The sequence below is a fragment of the Hypomesus nipponensis genome, chromosome 23 (genome assembly GCF_054491055.1).
Source record: "Hypomesus nipponensis isolate SF chromosome 23, ASM5449105v1, whole genome shotgun sequence".
NCBI lineage: Eukaryota > Metazoa > Chordata > Actinopteri > Osmeriformes > Osmeridae > Hypomesus > Hypomesus nipponensis.
In genome coordinates, this window is record NC_140383.1 from 7,540,379 (window position 1) to 7,559,928 (window position 19,550).

General features: G+C 51.5%; 1 protein-coding gene across 1 annotated transcript in view; it reads left to right on the forward strand.

Annotated features, from left to right (window-relative positions):
• The first annotated feature begins 247 nt into the window (after positions 1-247).
• The window catches only part of klf7b (Kruppel like factor 7b), a 43,429-nt gene continuing 24,126 nt past the window's right edge, over positions 248-19,550 (forward strand). Inside the window, exon 1 of the mRNA XM_084689741.1 lies at positions 248-761. Within this exon, the coding sequence (XP_084545867.1) occupies positions 660-761 (102 nt within the window). The 5' untranslated portion in view covers positions 248-659. The remainder of the gene's footprint in view (positions 762-19,550) is intronic.

Genomic DNA, 19,550 nt, shown 5'->3' on the forward strand with positions numbered 1-19,550 from the left:
TGAGTGAGGAAGGAATGCTGCTACATTTATATAGCCTTCTAAAAATAGCTCACCTTTCAGAGCCATCTAAGGGCGGAGTGACAACTGAAAAAAGCCAATGGTGTTGCGCCATTCATTTTAACTCCTCCTTTTTACCCTTTTTAGCGCCGCCTTAATTGGACGCAAGTGAGATCATCAACCCTATTTACCTTACATGGTCACGCACACAATTGATTGACATCAAGCCACTCCCCCTCCCGGAGCCTTGGCTCGCTCTTCTCACTAGACAGCTAGCCCCAGCTACTTGCCTGCTGAAAGCGCAGCGGCTAGGAAAAAAGGCAACCTGGAATTTATAGAGCAAAGATTGTAATCTGGCAATGCGGAAATAGATGGACGTTTCAAGTCAACGAGCTGGCATCCCACTTCTGGACTGAAGACGTGAGAGTTCGTATCAGAGAAAAGAGGATTGCACATCACTTAAACCATAAAACTACTCTTTTTCTATAGCTTTTCAGCGGACTTCTGCATGTTTGGTTTCACTGGCAGAAAGAGCAATACTTTCTGGCGCACGACAGCCACGGACGGATCAGAAGAATAATTTTTGTTAACCCCTTGTCAAACTAAAGTGGTTTGTGCGTTCCCTTGGATTCAGACTAAACTGTCTTCAGGCGCGCATCATCATGGACGTGTTGGCGAATTACAGTATTTTTCAGGAACTCCAACTCGTGCATGACACTGGCTATTTCTCTGCGATGCCTTCGCTGGAGGAGAACTGGCAGCAGGTGACTGCTTTTCCCTACTCTAACTACTCTCATACTCTGGGTTGTGTTATTATAAATCACTTGAGCGCTCCGGAGCTGCGCTCGCACGCAGCCCGCGCTGCCTCTCAACTTGAGCAGTGTGGTCGCGCGGTGATGGTTGTTGAGGATGTTCATCATAGTGTGCTTTGTCTAAGTATTCTAGACAGACAATAATGTTGGCCAGGCCTATCTGTAACCTCTTTAATCTTCCAAAGTGCCATGCTCCTCGCAATGTTTTATTTTATTTTTTGTTTAAGTAGACTGCTCATGTGAAAAGTATAGGCTAAAGATGTATTTGATGGTATAGGCATTTTGAAATGAAATTAGATGTGATGCAAAAAAGGTGCATGGTTTTTTGTGTATTGATCAGAGAATCCCGAGCGGATCGATATGGCCGTCTGTTCGCCGTTCTGTTTGGTTTATTTCTAAATAATGGCAACCTGAGCTCGTGGCACAATAATTGCTAGTCTGCCATATAGGATTTGGGAGGGCGCAGGCAATTTGGGCATGGAAGATAGACAGTTGACTAATAATAAGAGACTTGTTCTTAAATAATGCATCCGCATCTGTCAGATTACTTGGTGTTTTCAACCCGTGGTACGAGGAACAGCTCCCGATAGTGATGCATAATATATTATCGTAACCGCGCGGATATGCGCGTGAGAGATAAGCGAAAGCAAAGGAAGTGTGTGTAGATGCAGCAAAGAGCTGGCTTTTGGAACCAGACTGGACATCCGATTGCACTTAATGAGTCCAGAGAAAAAAGGCTGGGATGTTGAAAAGCCGTAAACGCTTGTTTCGGTTACGTTATCACATGTCGCGCTCGACATTACTCATTCATTCAAATGAAGTCATCCGCAGGGCTGGTCACAGCATGAACACGGGCACGCACATGGCCAAGCAAGTGCCCGTGCCAGGCCGTAGCCACTCGCATCCCACTTCTTTGGGTGACTTACTGACACTAATTTGGATGATTGTCCATCTGACTTCAGACTTGATACTATTTATTTTAAGGCCACTCGGTCAAGAAATGTATACGTCTTATTTTTATTCATAATACACCCAACTGTGGTTTATATAGAAAGGAAGGTTTTTTGACCAGTGATGAGTATGCGGTGGAGCGCGTGGTGAGAGGAGCGCTCATGAGTCCGCATGCGGTGCTCTTTGCCGCTGTGCGCACGTACCGGCTGGCTCCCTCAACTCATTGCCATTCCATGTGCTCAACTGCGGGAAATACAGCGGGTGGTTATTTATCGGTGGTGTGTGAGTCTGAAAGGGATACAGACCCCCTAAGCCCCCCTTACACTCAGACACACCATTTTGTTGGTGTTTCAGCTCTCCCTCTATCTCTCTCTTTCTCTCTTTCTTTCTCTTTCTCTCATTCACTCACACACGCACACACACAGATATACACACCGCCATGTCTCTCTTCCTCTGCCTCTCTCTGTCCACCCTGTACACACACACACATGCATGGCTGGCATGTGCTAATGGAAAGCTGTGGTCTGGCAGGCCTCATCCCGCCACATTCGGCAGTAATTGGCCGCTTGCTGTCAGACAGACAGACGGGTGCGCTCCATCCATCTTTCCTGGCCGTCTCTCAATCACCCCTCCTCCCCCTCCTCCCCCTCCTCCCCCTCCTCCCCCTTTGTTGTCTCAGAGAACGGTGGTCGCTTCTCATGTCAGTTTGATGTCTTGAAACACACGAAGGGATCTCAGTCATGTTGTTAGCTGCAGTACATCCTTCATGTGTGTGTGTATCTCTATTGTCTATGTGTATGTTGTGTGTGTGTGTATCTCTATTGTCTATGTGTATGTTGTGTGTGTGTGTATGTTTGTTTCCCCAAAGTCGTCCTGTCTGTTTGGCTAGTTATATATGACAGGTTTGTGAGGGGAAGCATTGATCCTCCCCGTGGTGGCCTTTTCCTTCCCATCCAGCCAGGCCAGCCATGCCAAGAGAGGAGGAGCAGGGAGAGATACACCGGAGATGGAGACAGACAGACAGACAGACAGACAGACAGACAGACAGACAGACAGACAGACAGACAGACAGACAGACAGACAGACAGACAGACAGACAAACAGACAGAGAGACTCATGAGTGAGTGACAGTCCGAGAGCATGCGGGAGAGTGTGCAGGTGTGCGCGGGTGTCTGTGCACTGTGCTCTCGCTGTGAATTGTGTGAGACAAAGAAAGAGAGAGAGAGATAGAGAGAGAGAGAGATAGAGAGAGAGAGAGAGAGAGATAGAGAGAGAGAGAGAGAGAGAGAGACAGGAAGAGGAAGAGAGCGACCAGGGGGAAGCTCGGCCTGGTGATGACGGAGAGGGACGCGCTCGTCGTCGACCTGCTGGAGCTCATTTCTACTGTTTACTCTCCGCTGGCCGGGGAAATAGACCAGGCCGCACTGCCTGTCCGAGGAGGAGAGAGAGTGAGAAAGGGGGGGAAAAAAACTTGGAAGGGCAAACTATAAATGTCCCATTTGATGGGGTTTGAGAGAGAGGGAGGGTTAGAAAGAGAAAGTGCCAGCCAGCGAGACAGGTGGATAAAGCAAGTTTTTCTAGTGCAGCGTGCACCGTTAACGCCTGATGCTTTTACTGGTGCGGATGGCTTGATAGGGCAGCCCTAGATCTGCCAAGGGAAGGTAAACGGCAGCCTTCTCACAGGAGACAAGATGGATGGCCTTGGCGGGGCCCCGGCGAGCGGAGCATGAATCAGACCTTAATGGTGCTGTGTGGCTGAATTGAGTTTCAGCGCTCCGGCTGGGGAGAAGGCTGTAGATGAGGCTGTAGATGAGGCTGGGGATGGGGCTGGGTGGAGGCAAGGGAGGAGGTTGGGGAAGAGGCTGGGTGAAGGCATGGGATGATGCTTGGTGGAGAGGCTGGAGCCTAAGCTGGAGTTACTGCTGAGGAGGATACAGAGTTGGGCTGGTAGTGTACAGACAATGACCGGGGACAGGGATGGAGTTAAGGCTTTGGCTGGGTTTGGGGCTGGGGCTCGGGCCAAGAGGCAGTAAAAGTGTATGATGGAGCGCTGGAGGCGACAGGGCCATGATGAAGTCCTCTCAGGCCCCACTGCTCCCCTGCGGGGTCTCTGTGGAGATGATGCTGCTTCTGCCTGGGCTGCCCTGGCCCTGCCTGAACAAAAAGCCCATCTCTCACTGTCATCAAGAGACAGAGGGGATATGTACACAGAGAAAGGGGGGGGGGAGGCACAGGGATTGAGAAAGAGAGATGGATCGAGGGAAAGAGTATACAGATAGATGCGGAGGGTAGAAAAAAAACACAGTGACACAGAGGGATGGAATGGAATGGGGGGGGGGGGGGGACAGAGCGTCAGCTCTCTGTCTGGGGTGGAAAGGAGAGCTTATTTTGGCAGTGACCCACGAGAGGGGTTATTCAAAGAGTATCTGTGTGTTCCCCTTGTCGTCCCTACGTCCTCTCCCAGACACCACACGCATGCAAACATAACACAGACATGCATTTAACACCAGGCAGTAACAGACGTATATTGTAATACACACAGGCACAGAATCTCGTTGGCCCCTCCCCCTCCCTGTCGCCTTTCGGTGGTTCTGATTGGCTGTGAAGGCCAGTGGTGGGGAGCAGGTGGGAGGAATGGAGACAGAGACAGTAGAAGTAAACAACACTATTAAAACCCAGGTGAGTCACTTTGCCCAATTAAGCAACTATACCTGAGAGATGGAGCATGGAGAGGGAGGAGGGACAGACTAGGGGGATGGAAAAGGGAGGGATCTGCTTTTGTTTTGTGTGTGTGTGTGTGGTTAGTGTCTGGTTCTGCGGCTCGAGTATCCCTGTGGCTCTTCTACCCAGACAGCACCCATATATTTGTGGGCTGCAGTGAAAATGGGTCACTCTGTGCCTCTTTCTCTCTTTCTTTTCTTTCTTTTTTTCTTTTGTCCTCTCCTCTCCCTTCCTCGTGCCTCGCAGTCCTGTCTCTCACTCTGGGACGTTTTTTGGGTTTTGTTTTTTTTACTCACTTCCTTTCTGTTTTCACAGGGTCTATTTCGGTACCTTCAGGAATTTGAAGCGTCCTCGCTAATTGATTTGTTTTCAGCCGGGCTGTATTTTTAGATCACAAGCACAGTCTCTGGCAGAAATGCAAGCTCCTGATTTCTGCAATAGGAGTCGCAGCAGAACTAAGTCCCGAAGAGCCCGAGTCCAGAGATGGAGTTGGCCTGGAACATGAGATCAGAGAGGAAACATAGCCAGGAGATGTACAACATCATTAAACAAATGTCCGAGTGTCAGAGCTGAGAAGTTAGAGCAGAGAGCGAATCACAGTAGAGAACCAATGCATAGCTTTCATGAACATTGAAATAGGAGCAGGGTCATGTCGTGTTTTAGTCATGGTCAGTCCTGCATGCCTGTGCCATCAAAGGGGTGAAGGGTGACATTTAGCTGGATGGTCTTTGTAGAAGGTCACCAAGGTTGACCCTGAGCTCTGAACCCCCTGTGTCCCTCTCTGTGACCTGAATCCCCTGTCCTGTTGCCCCTTGTCCACCCTCTTGCGGATGCCCTCTCCTCCTCCTGTCCTCCTGCCCTGCATCTATCTCGCTCCCCTCACCCATTTGACCTACAGAGCAAATCCTATCCAAGTGAACTGGGCCATCAAAGGCTCCATCTCTTTAGCTCTCTCTCCATCCTTCTATCAATCGCTTGTTCTCTCAGTCCCTCTCTCCCTCTCCCCCTCGCCCCTCTCCCCCCCCCCCCTCTCTGGCCTGCAGGCAGCCATCCTTACCATGCCTCTCACAGGGTTCTGAGGCCGGCCCAGGGAAGCCAAGTTTGACAAGATAATGAATTGCCCAGCATGCATATTCCAGCGCTGCTGCAGTTTTCTGCGCATTTCACAGCCCAGTAACTCTCAGAACAGAGACAAGGGTGCTGGAGAGTGGAGAGGGATCGAGAATGAGAGCACATGATAGAAATGTAGAAGGAACGACAGAGAGAGAGAGAGAGAGAGAGAGAGAGAGAGAGAGAGAGAGAGAGAGAGAGAGAGATAGATAGAAAGAGGACCGAGGAAGAGTAGGAGGGATTGGACGGGCTGTGGAGCAGGGAAAAGATGAGTGGACAAAACACAGTAACATTTAGAACAGGCTCCGATAGATTTAGGCTACAGCTCAGCCCCCGGGCCCCTCCCCCTTACACACATACGCACACAAGTTCAACCAAAGTTTGAACCGCCACCAGCCTCCACCCATCCCCATAGGTCTTCCGTGAGCAGTGGAGTATGCAAGCATTTGGGGCCTCCGAGGCCGTGTTCTCAGGTCCGGGCAGGTGTGGATCCACGCTGGGCTGCAGTCTCTCCAGCTGCAGGGCCCTGTCCCAGAGAGCTGCTCCGCTGGGCTGGCTCTGCCAAAACTCCTGTTATGCAATCCTCACTGGAGCACAGCTGCTTTCTCACACTCAGACCAGGCTTGGCTGGATGTGCTCCGGGGAGGGAAGTGCAGGAAGAGAGAGGGGGTGGGAGGGGGGAGGGGGGGTAGGAAAAGAAGAGCTGTACCCCCCACCCCCAACTCCACCAACCCACCCCCGTCACCCCGTCCCCTCTCAGTTCTCATCCTGTTCCCCACCAGCCCCCCTGGTCTCTTCTCGCTGGGATAGCTCCAGGGAGAGCTGCGGGGATTACTGTGAGACAGAGCTGCCATGCTGAGGGACACCCAGACACACACACACACACACACACACAAACACAGTTGTGGCACAGGGAGGGGGGTGAGGAGGGAGTCGAAACACCTGGGTAGTTTTACTTGTGGTTTTTGTATTGAGGCTCTGGTTTTAAAGATGGATTACACTGTGAATTACACACACACACACACACAGGTAGGAACCACAATTACTAATCATGCTATGCACGCTATGCCCTACACATACACACACACATACACACACGCAAAGATGTCTAAGAAATGGTCTGCTGTTTTCAATGGCCCTTTGGACTATGTCTTTGAAACAGACCAGTTAAACACAAAAACCTGTTGGACTAGTTGTGGCAGCTTTTAATGGTAACTCAGCAGTATAAAGAGAGACGCTTATTACTGTCATCACGGTCTCTGCTCTCAGAGATTTACATGCTCACTGGGGAAGGTTACCGTGGTAACCCAGCTGTCGCACAATTATCTCACCCTGTAATTGGAGGTGTCTCTCTTTTGAGGCTGACGTACATAGGTATCGCTCACGCCAACCCGCACAGCGAAGTACTACAGTAACTACTGCATTCCCTGACTGACTGACAACACACACACCGACTGACAGCTGGCGGACTCAATGACCCTCAGACAGATAGACGGATACATCAGACCTACTCTGATCAGATTGGAGGCATTTATAGCTTCATTGATCTTACGTCTGACATGTGCGTGAGGGATTCTATGCGGTGTCATGTCTAGAGGCTAGGGCTGAGGCTGAGGCTAGGGCTGGGATCTGGGCCAGGGATATAGCTGGAGCTAGAACTGGGGCTAGGACTAGGGCTGGGGCTAGGACTAGGGCTAGTTCTGACAGACACCCCATTGCATTACAAAACAGCCGTATTATGCCACATATATATCCGTAAATCTAGAGCGTATTAGGTCAGACATTTCCTGTCTGTGCTGTGCTGGCCTACTCAGGGATCCTCACCAGAGCCCCACATGGGATCTCTCTCACTTCCTGGCCTGGGATGACTCAGGGATCTGGGTTCAAGATAGCATGAGGGTGCACTTCAGGAGAGGGCAGCACGCCTGCTGCCGTCTGCCTCTACGGTGTAATGGCTTTCCTGCTGGATGGACTGAATTGAAGCCGGCGGCCTCAATAGATGGGCTCTCTATCCATCGACATAATCTACTACACACACACACACACCGAGACAACGAAAAAAACACTGAAAACTTGCGCACGCACACACACACGAGACAAATACATAAACACATGCCTTAACCAGCTGACCTCCATTAGGGCTCAGGCTCTGTGAGCTGGGTCTTTCATGTGCTACATGGGGGAAAGGTGGGGGGGGGGGGGGGTAGTTGTGTGCGGGGGTGACAGGGGAGTGAGAGGGGGGAAGCTTGTCTCCCTTTGAAGTGGGAGACCCCCTCTACCCACACACAGCTTTGCGAACCATATAAGTTCACTTTGTGCTGGTTAAATTATACACCTCACCTGAACCACAGCACACACTTCAACGCACTCGCATGCACACGCCCATACACGCGCACACACACACTCGCACGCACACACAAACCCGCCTCCGCGGCTACGGAATGAGACACATGCCGTAGGATTTGTTTGAAGATTTTCTAGCTGACTTGACGGCAAAAGTGAAAAGAGAGAAGGAAGAAGAAAAAAAACCCTCATGGTTGTGGAGAGACAAAGCCACACAGACATCAGGAGATCTTCACAAGATCGATTGAAATAAATTCGCGCCCGAGCGCGGCTTTGTTTTCCCTCCCTTTGTTTCTTTGACTTTCGAGTAATCAACGCGTTTGCGTTATTCTCATCACCTCCTTCCTCTGAATGACCCGTATCTGTGCTTCTTAATGAGAAACTGTCGGAGGAGGACAGGAGCTGAGGTCGGCACATCTTCAGCAGGCTAACCAGACTGAAGGAGCCCTTTCTCTCCTATAGAGGAAGATTAGATATGGAACAGCACAGTAAGTACATCAGCTCTAGGTAAGCGGAACAAATGAACTCCGCATAAATGGAGAGGGGGGGTGGAGGGAGGGAGAGAGAGAGAGAGAGAGAGAGAGAAAGAGAGAGAGAGAGAGAGAGAGAGAAAGAGAGAGAGAGAGAGAGAGAGAAAGAGAGAGAGAGAGAGAGGGAGAGAGAGATGATAGAGGGCTGTGAAGCCAGGGTTTAGTGTGAAAGCTATAGGCTTGATCTTTGAGGATGAATGGGGCACCAGAGAAGGACATAGTGGAGTGCCTGCCTCACAGGCCCAGATTACACAGTTTAAAGGGATGAATTTTCATTCTTCTCCACATAGCTAATGTACTGTATATCAAATGGATGTCAGGTCACTCGGCTCTCCCGGAAGGTGAGTTGGTCTCTCCAGCTCATGGCTCCCGTTTAGCGCTGGGGAGAGCAAATCATGTCGGTCACAGTGGACAGAGGCCAGCTTTGAACTGTAGGACAGAGGAGACTGGAAGCTTGCAGGAGGGCTGAGTTCAGGAGCTTTGTAGGGCATGGTTGCACACATACAATTATGCCTAACTGCCTAGCAAACACAAGTATGCCTACACATCAAATGTATCACCATTGTAGATTCCCAGTCTAAAAGAACACCGGCATGCCAGAAATTACGAGTCATTGCTACACTATTATAGGCTATTCAAGGTTATTTTCAGTAAAGTGCTTAATGTGAACCTACCGCATGAAAACATGACACTGGGACAATGACAGGCCGCTCATATCCAGTGTGGCTAACAGGCTCAGAACAAAAGACTTACCTTCCTGAGACCGACATCTTCACCTACCACACACGCACACACATCCACACACAGATGTACACACACAAACACACACACCAACACAGTAAGAGGTGGGATAATTCGCGGGGTAGAGGGGTAATTACAGCGCCGCTCTACAGATGATTGCGTGTGGACGTCAGAACGCTGATTATGAGAGATCAAGAGGTTTTTCACTGGTGGAGATGGAACTAGGAAGGAGGGGGATAGAGAGGGGGAGAGGAGAAGAGCGGCAGTGGAAGAGGAGAGCAGGAGTGGAAGACGAGAGTGGGAGTAGAGGAGGAGAGAGCGAGTGGAGGAGAGAGGTAGTGGAGGAGGAGAGAAAGAGTAGACGAGGAAAAAGGGAGAGGGGAGGAGGAGAGGGGATGGGGTGCTACTAGAAATGGAGAGGGGTTCATTTGTCTGGGAGCTCCTCAAGTGACTGTCAAAGCCCACCCCACACTTCCACCCACCCAACCACTTCCCCCCTGCCCATGGGAGGAGGCGGAAGACAGGAGAGCGAGAGAGAGAGAGAGAGAGAGAGAGAGAGAGAGAGAGAGAGAGAGAGAGAGAGAGAGAGAGATGCATCTTTATGCATGAGCCTCCAAGTCTTGTCAGTCGATGGAGAGGTAGCTCCACTCAGTGCTTTGATTAACAGCCGGGGAGCAGACAGTCATTTTTTCCGCACACTTGCATACTCACAGACACACACAGTCCCCCATCTCCTTCTTTCCTTCCTCCATCTCTGGCTCCAGCCAGCCATTCTCCTCCTCTCGCCTCTGTTCCTCTGCTCAGGTGAGCTGTAAGTAAAGCAAAAGCATTCTGTATTCTACACCTGAGCATGGAAACCCAGAGTTGAGCACAGCACACACTCATACATAATAGATCATGTTCTTATTGTTGTTTTTAAACAGCTCTAAGCACGGCTTCGGAGGTGTCTTAGAGAGCTCCGAAAGAGAGAGAGAGAGAGAGAGAGAGAGAGAGAGAGAGAGAGGGAGAGAAGGAAGAAAGAGAGAAAGAGTGTGGGTGAGAATAACTGAAACTGAAGGGCATGTCTACTGAGAGAGAGAGGCGTCTCATGTTTATTCAACAGCTCCCGGGGATGGGAGGGGTGGTTAGACTCCCACGCTACGCTCTCTCTCTCTCTTTCCCTAACTGTCTCTCTCTCTCTTTTTTTCTTCCCTTCCTCCCCTTTCTCTCTCTCTCTCTCTCTCTCTCTGAACTTGACCTTCGGGATATTCCGTCTCTAAAAAGGCCAGCCAGACCTGACAGCTTCCATATGGTAATATGAATCATAGAATCTTGTCCACATATATCAGGTGCTCTGCAGGTTGAAATCCCCGCCAGTTCAAGAGGGACAAGTGAAATGTTGGCAACAGACATAGTGGACCCTCCTTGAGGGTTTAAGTTGGTTGAGGGGCAGTTCTATGGGCATATGTGAATCCCTCTGTGACATGCTTGCGTGTAAAAAGGGCTCTACAAATACATTTGATTTGGTTTGACTTGACCATACAAGTCAAATTTCGACTTTCTGTCACTGTCACTGTAGTAGAAACCAGGATGTTTTTTTATGAAGTTTAGAAGGCTCAGTTAGGATAGGCGTGTTGTTGACACAAAGGGTGTTTCAAGGGCAGATGTCTGTGTGTAGCTTTAGGAGAGGGTGTCACCATGATTCACATGAGCACACACCTGTTGCTAGGCACATGAGATCATTTGTTTGTTTTCATATCAGCAGAGAATGATGAAAAGGCCCACTGGGTGGACACACACACAACCAGACACACTGGACACACTGCGGGCTAGCTAACAGCTGGTAGGTTAAGGTAGGTTCCCATTCGGAAGGGGCATACGTCCTTTAAGACCTTGAGCTGGAACTCCACGAGCCCTCTGACTCCCAGACTAAACATTTCTTCGAAAGAATGAACTTATAGTTGAGCTCAGACCAGAAGACCATATTCTGACTCTATACCAGCCTGTGAAAGTGGGAGGTTGAGCATTCGCAGTCTGTTATGCGTTTGCTTGTGTGCACACGTGAAGAGGGAGATGGAGAGATGTCAGAAATATGGAGAGGTAGAGGAACAGAGACGCATTTGCATGCCGGGTTGGATATTGTTTCTGGGATGGCCGCGTGACCTGGCTTAGATCCAGACTCCCATTGTGTCAACTCCAGTTTGATATGCCAGCACGCTTTTCGCTTTCGCGTTATCTCTCTTTTCTCTGTCTCTGTCTCTGTCTCTGTCTCTGTCTATGTCTCTCTCTCTCTCTCTCTCTCTCTCTCTCTCTCTCTCTCTCTCTCTCTCTCTCTCTCTCTCTCTCTCTCTCTCCCCCCTCTCGCTCTCTCTCTCTCTCTCTCTCTCTCTCTCTCTCTCTCTCTCTCTCTCTCTCTCTCTCTCTCTCTCTCTCTCTCTCTGTCTCTCTCTGTCTCTCTCTCTCTCTGTCTCTCTCTCTCTTGCCCTCCCCCTTTCCCCATGTCTTTCACTGTATTCAGAGCTGGCACAGACTGCCCTTGCCCAGCTCTCTGCTTGGCTGTAGCTCCCATGCACTGCCCAGCAAATGGATGGCGAGAGAATAAAAAGCGCAGATGCCCTTCTGGCGCGCATTCAAGAAGCGAGCGGGTGCCACTCTACAACGCTGGTGCTTGGCCCACTGCATGATGGGACAAACATAGCTCTTGTCACAAACATACGAAAAGGAGGAGCCTGAGGCATGTGTGTGTGTGTGTGTGCGTGTGTGTGTGTGTGTGCGTGTGACATCATCAGCAGTGTTGCGGGTTTTGACAGAGGCACAGGAAGTGTGTGTTTGCGTCTGCTGACTGCCAGAGCCTAAGATTGGGAGTGTGGCCTCGACCGCGTCCACAAGGCTTTCCAAGATATCCGCCAACCAGCTTCCTCATCCCCCCCCCCCCTCCGTTCTGTCAAATTTCAGGAAACCCTGCCCCTCTTTCTAGCCCCTCCTCCTCCGCACTCCTCTCCCACCTGGACTGACGCCAGCCCCCCACTCCCCCTTTCAACGGCCCCTCCGGCCGCCGCCGTTACAATTGCCGCGGTTGCCGTTTGCCCTGGCGACGGTTGCTAAGTCGTTGGGCATGGCCATGTTGTATTGTGGGCTGTTCCCTCAGACCCCATGGCTGTGTGTTTGTGGAGCTGAGGCAGGTGGCATACTGTACCGCGCTCCTGATTTAGACTTGGCTCTGCAGGGCCGCTGAGCTGTCATCTCCTCTCCTCCCACCTCTCTCTTCTCTTCCCTCTCTCCTCTCCTCCCTTTTTCCTCCCTTCATCCTTTCTCTTAATCCAAAACCTGCTCTGCTGCGAGGCCCACCTGGTCTAATGAGCTGCAGGCATGAACCACCTTTACCTGAGACTAATGACAGATACTATATGGTGTGTGTGTGTACTGTGTGTGTACTGTGTGTGTGTGTTTGTGTACTGTTTGTGTACAGTGTGTGTGTGTGTGTGTGTGTGTACTGTTGGGAGGAGACTCCTAGTCTTCCACACGGTCTGTGAGCAGCCCAGTAAATGGGTCACATGCAGAGCGGAGTGGGAAGGACGACCTTGGGAATTTGTCCTGTTCTCTGCCAGACGCACTCTGTCTCCTGGATGTTTTTCTTTTGTCGCAGAAAGACGAGACTGAGTCTTTGTCATGTATCCGTTTTCTCCCTCTCACCGCCATTCACTTCCCGAAAGGTGGCAGGGCATGATGGGAACTCTGCTAGAGAGGTGGGATGTTCTCTTGGGGCTCCTCGGTCCTGGTTCAACACCTGGTCGTTGGTGACAAGCCCCCCTGTTGCCCTGAGATGGAGGCTGGGGGAGAAGGGGGGACGTGGTGGAGTTATTTTTTTGTTGTTGATGTGGTTTTGTTGTTGTTGTTTTGGTGGTGGTGGTGGTGGTGGTGTGGAGAGGCTGTCTGGCTGAGGGTTCTCTAAGTGAGCAAACTGGGAGTGTGAGCCATCGCCAAGCTGTGCTATGTGGGTCGGAAGCTATTTTAATCTGCAATGTTGCCGGGAATACCTGAGGGAATAACCTAGTGCTGCAGGATGGGGGACATTGGTGTGTGTGTGTGTTGCTTTGTGTCGCAGAGTATGTGTGTGTGTGTGTGTATTGTGCTATTTGTGTCTCCCCTTGTGTCTCCAATAGTCAACTTTGTGCCGATGGGTGCATAGAAGACACTGCATTTTGGTTTATAAGTTCTCAGTGTGTGTCTGTTTGTGTACGTGTTTATGAATGCACGTGTGTGTGTGTGTGTGTATTGGGTTCAGTAGAGCAGTTCACATGCACTCACTCACTCACCACCCATCTGAATTATTTAAGCGTGAGCTGCAGCTCACAGAGTGTCTCAGGGGGGCGGAGGGAGGGAGGAAGAAGGGAGGGAGATAGGGATGGAGGGAGGGAAGGAGAGAGGGAAGGAAGGAGAGAGGGATGGAGGGAGGGAAGGAGAGAGGGATGAAGGGAGGGAAGGAGAGTGGGATGGAGGTAAGGAGGGAAGGAGAGATAGAGGCAGGGGTGTTTTTTTCTCCTTCAAGAGGACTTCCCGGCAAAGAGGGTTACAGGCTCCATTTGCCTGCCTTGTCTACACACACACACACGCGCACACACGCGCACACACACACCCTCTCACACACGCGTTCACACTCCGTGCTCAGCACCTGTGAGTCATCCCTCCCTTGCCCTGTGCTTTCCAGCATGGACAGTGAGATCACAGGCTTCCTCAAAATGCAAAAAGTCCTCAGGGTGAGAGCAGCCACCACGGGGAAGAAAAACACGGATCCATCCTTGGGTTCCCAGCACGATGTTGGTGTGTGTGTGTGTGTGTGTGTGTGTGTGTGTGTGTGTGTGTGTGTGAGTGAGTGAGTGAGTGAGCTGTGTGTATGTGTGATGTCAAAGATGACTCCTCCGACCTTTGCAGATTTTCCTAGCACTGCACACATCTTTGCATCGACACCAGAGGCACACGCTCTGACCTTGTCGGAGAGAGCGACGCGGGAGGACAGGGAGGAGTGGCTTGTGGGAGGACAGCTGAAGGAGGGTGAAGGTGGGAGGTGTTGTGCAATGGTAAAGGCTGAAAAGCGTAGAGTAGTTAGAGTTGGAGTGCGAGCGTATCTGTGTGCCAGCTCCTACCTGCCAGCGGGGGAAGAGGGCGTCTTAAGCCCCCGACGCAACAGAAGCTCCTTCACCTCCTCTTGACATGTCTGCCACGCTCTCTCTCTCTCTCGCCGGACGGCCCGCCCTCGTGCCAGCGCTCTCACGCTCTTACGCCAGCCTTACATGTGCAGGTCGTCCACACGCGCGCGCACATCACGTAACCCCGGGTGACGGAGAAGCTCTCTTACACCTGTGTTGCAGCATCTATACCTTGGTTACCTACTATGATTCGCGCACAGACACACACACACACACACGGTGACACACACTGCCACACACTGCACTCACACAGAGGCGAGGGCTCACCGTGACCTGTCGTGTTGGGTGGCCCCTGGCAGAAGTAAGGTTAGCCCATACTGGGAGCCTCTTTTGTAGTCAGGAACTAATGGAGTGCAGAGGCATTCATCAGCCTCCTGTTAGCTCTGCCCATTGTGTCTGTGTAGCAGCCCTGTCCGCTGCTAGTAATTGGGTTCAAAGTGCCTCCACTGTAAAAGCCTGCGTGGGAGGGAGACTGGAAGGAGGGGGGCGAGAGAGAGAGAGAGAGAGAGAGAGAGAGAGAGAGAGAGAGAGAGAGGGGGTTATAGGGGTTGAAGGGGTGTCTGGGTTTATGTTTTGGGTTGCAGGGGGAGGCAGTGGGGGATGGGGGACTCCATTTTGATGATGATTTCATCCCTCCATTTCAAATCTCAGGTGACCTCACTCTCTGGGCCAGCTGCAGAGGTGGAGGGGGGAGAGTGGGAGGGAGGGAGGAATGAGGTCATTGTTTGATGTGAGCATGCGTGGCTCTGAGATCATGGATATGTCTTTATATGTGGTGTGTGTGTGTGTGTGTGTGTGTGTGAGGAAGAGAGAGAGAGCGCATGAAAGAAAGAGACAGGCTGGGGATGATGTGTGATCAAGAGGAAGAGCTGTTCTGCATTTATTAATGACCCATATGCTGAATGCTTTGTTTTCGTATGTGTGTACACGACTATGGGGACAGATGAGTCATCTGTGTGTGTGTATTTATCTTTGTAATCTACTGTCTTTATTAGTCATTGGGACGCGGTACAGTAGATCCTTTGTGTTTCAAATCTCCCCTCCTCCCCCCTCCCTCCCCCCCCGGACGAGACAGGTCCAGAGGGTGGCGGCGATGGCCGGGGTGTGTTTGTTTGCCGTGTGTCAGATGGAGGGGCCTGATAGCCTGCCTGCCGGAGAGGACAGGACAGGACAGGGATGGATGCACTGATTGAGGCGTCACACGGAGCCAGACGGCTTCCTCTGGGGGGGCCCGAGACACCTTGTTTGGCACGCTCTCCCCTGTTCCTCTTCTCGCGTTTGTCATCGTGGTCGCCGTGGCGATGCATTGGGTTCCAAAGGATTTGCGACTGATCTGGCTCGCAAACAGCAGCTCAGAAGACCTCCCGTGTCCTCAAGTGAGCGCCTGATCCTTTCGAACCTCTGTTCAACCCCTGATCTCTCAGCTGCCTTATGTTTACACTAGAGACCACCTCAGAGAGAAACACACACACACACGCACATGCACATGCCCAAACACACACTCTGATTAGATACCATTGACAATCGAAGAGAGCCTCAAGCAGCTCATCCTATTTGGGAGACCCAGGTCAGTCTGGGGCTGGGAGATACAGCGTCAGGTCGACAGACTGCCTGCCTGCCTGCCTGTCTGAGGAGCCTGTTCACCAGGGCCTTGTCCCCGAGTGCAGCCACAGCCAAGTCCCCAGCATCCCTCCCTCCTCTGAACCAGGAGCCTGAGGCGAGGACCCTCAGAGGACCACACCAGAGGCCTGCTTGCCTGTGGCACCGTCTACCTTCCCCTCTGAAACTGAGAAAAACAAAGAGGGACCGCGAGAGAGAGCCCGAGTGGAGAAACGCGTTTGAGTGAAAAAGAGGAGGGAAAGTGTCGAGGGGTTATTGTCGTCGAGTTTAAAGTGCGGCTGTGCTCAGCCTGCATAATCGACCACTCTGAGAGACAATTAAAACAGAGGGACCAAGGACGGGGCTTCCGAAAAGCCATCTTCGGAGCACACTCCAGTTAGCCGCCGCAATTACCCGTAGTGTCTAACCTGGTGCTGTGAAATTGGGTGGGAGCGAGCTGCCTGTGTTTCTGTGGGTTATCTCAGCAGCCAGGCTGGCCGGCCTTCCCCTATCTCTCTGAGGTGAGCCCCCTCGCAACGACGAGCGGTAAACTTGTTTAATTTTTTAAGCGGCTTTGCTAATCTGCGTTCTTCATTTTGTTTTGGAGGGCTTTGGTGCATGAAAAATCCCCCCCCCCCCCCCCCCCGCAGCACAAAGACTTGTGATGGTGCTGCCGGGGTTAGATGTTGGGGGGTGGGGAGCCGGGGGGGGGGGAGAGGGTAGCATGGAAAAAATGGAGAAAGAGAATGAGGCATTTAGGGTTACGTGATTTTGGGTGTGTGATTATCCTCTTATTCCCTCAAATGGCCGTATCTGGAAACGCAAGATGTAGATTGTGCAGACGGCCCGAGACAGTGATCCCCTGACTGGGTCTGGCCTGCCTACGCTCGCCCATGGTGACCCTGGTCTGGAATGTGTTTGGATCTGCCTGTGTGTGCATGTGTTTTTGTTTCTGTGTGTGTGTGTGTGTGTGTGTGTGTCTTATCAGCATGTGGGTCGCTACCAGAGCATGGCTGCCAGGTGGTGTTGCATAACAGAGGCCTGGTCTGACTCAGGGCACAGGCATGGCATACTCTGACACACACACACACACAGACACACACACGCACATATACCCGTACACACACTAACATATACACACACACACACACCCGTAAAGGCTTGCGCTTCCTGCCCAAAGTTGTGATCCTACCTGGACAATTTCCTCCAACCATTTCCTTTCAGTCCACGGGGCATATAGCTGCGTCCCATCCATTTCAGGGACAGGAAACCAGCTCAGATGAGAGGAATGCGTTTCCTGTTGCTCTCATTCCGATGCAGCTGTCATCGTGCGCTCTATCGACAGGGCACATCCGGCAAAAGGGGACAAAGGAGCAGTAGATACATATTTGAGAAGCACAGTGTGTGAGCGACCGTGAACCCCCCCCCCCCCACTCACACTTCTCAGACAGTTAAATATCCCCCCGTCACACACACACATACACACACACACACACACACACACTTACTGTCCAGGCCTTTAAAAGAAACTCCCCCCAGTCACACACATAACTTCCCAGACTGTAAAAACTCCCACAGTCACACACACACACACACATGGCTCATGCCTAAAGGAAACCGGGGTTGATCCTTGTCCGCTCCCCACCCCCATGCTGTAACTCTGCTCTCTATCCTGCTGACCTCATATCTGCTGATGTACGTCTTGAGCTCTCCATTTGAGGAAACCGGATTGTTCCTACAGCCATCTCTAAACAATGTCCGCCGAGCGAGTCAACATCCTTGTTTACCGCGAACAAATGGGATGGGGTCGGATATGGATCAGCGATACTGTGCTCAGGCGATTTGGCTCCCTCTGGAAGCCAGTCCGAATGTACACAGCAACACGGTGACGCTCATTTGACGAGTTGCATTTGATCCCTCAAGTGTCCCCTCGGTGACCCGCGTCACAACGTACTTTAGGGGGAACGTGCCTTGGTAAACAGGAACGGAGTGCCGGTCACACACACACACTCACGCAAACACACACACTCACGCAAACACAAATCCTCCCACCTGGCGCTGAGACCTAGCGTGGTTTTAGTGAAAGATGTCCCTGTCATCCTCCTCTCATCATCATCATGTGGTCCCAGACACGTCTCATCTCACTGTCTACCCTCTCTCGTCCAGTCGTATTAGTGAGGCGCGTACTGTAAATGGCAGGAATAGATGCTGGCTCGTGTCCCAGAACCTAGACACTATCCAGAAGTGAACCTGGGGCTCTCTTGGTCATGTTCAGGGTTGTTGGGTCGAGTAGAGCTGGGGATTCGATCTGTGTGCTTGGCTGGGACTGAAGCTCCAGAGTGCAGCGAAGGAAGGACTTTTGGCTCTGGAGCTCAGCTGTGGGCTAAGGACGGTGGTTGTAGTTGAGGTTGTGTTAAACCATGTCGAGCAGGCGGAGGATGTGTTCCGCTGTCTTTAAATGCTGTGTACCGCTGGCCTGCGGCCCAGTTCGTCCAGGCTGCTAAGGGAGCGGTGCTGTCAGTGAAATAGAGTCTGTGATTGGAGGAGCAGGTCCTATCAGTCAGAGCCTCTGCCTGGAACCCAGCGCAGTGTAACCTGAGATCTCAATACATCACCGAGCCCAGAGCACTTGTCTGGGAAACAAAACACTTCCACCCTCTCTGCTCTCTGCTCGCTCTCTTTCTCGGTTCCCTCTCATTTCTCTTGCTCCTCTCCTCTCTCTCTCTCTCTCTCTCTTTCTCTCTCTCGTTCTCTGTCTCTCCAGTTCACCTCGCTCTCATATCCCTAACACTCTTTTGCTATGTCTGCCTATGTTATCTGTCCGTAGCTCTCCCTTCGTCTCTCTCTCTCTCTCTCTCTCTCTCTCTCTCTCTCTCTCTCTCTCTCTCTCTCTCTCTCTCTCTCTCTCTCTCTCTTCTTTTGTTCCAAGTCCACTCCCCCTTCCTGTTCCTCTTTGTCCCAGTGTGTTGTATCTCCCGCCTCGCTCCATTCTCCCATCCTCTCATTGCGTTGAGTAATGAAGATTAGCTTGGCACGTGGCACAATAGGGCTCCCCACTGCACCCCATCCCTGTCTCTAGCTACATAGCAGTACCAGCCCCCCCCCACCCCATTCTCCCACCCACCCAACCCCTCCACCACCACCCTCTCTGCAGCAGTCTTATAACAAGCTGTTAACCCTGTTTAAAAGTGTCCCCTTTCAATCGGCTTGTGATGGGGGGTAATCCCGCCTGGACGCTTTAATGATAATCTCTGTATCGTGATGAGATTATCCCCCCTAGCTGGCATCAGATTAGCCCCTCCCATAGCGGGAGCTGGCGGTGGGACAGAGGCTGCTGGCCGTTAGCTCACAGCCCGTACACAGATAAACAGACGCTCCAAACCCTAAATCCCATTAAAGTAAGACAAGGATGCAATCCTCTCTCTCTCTAGCGCTCTCTTTCGCTCTCTCTGTCTCTCTCTCTTACTCTCTCTCTCTCTCTCTCTCTGTCTCTCTCTCTCTTACTCTATCTCTCTCTCTCTCTCTCTCTCTCTCTCTCTCTTACTCTATCTCTCTCTCTC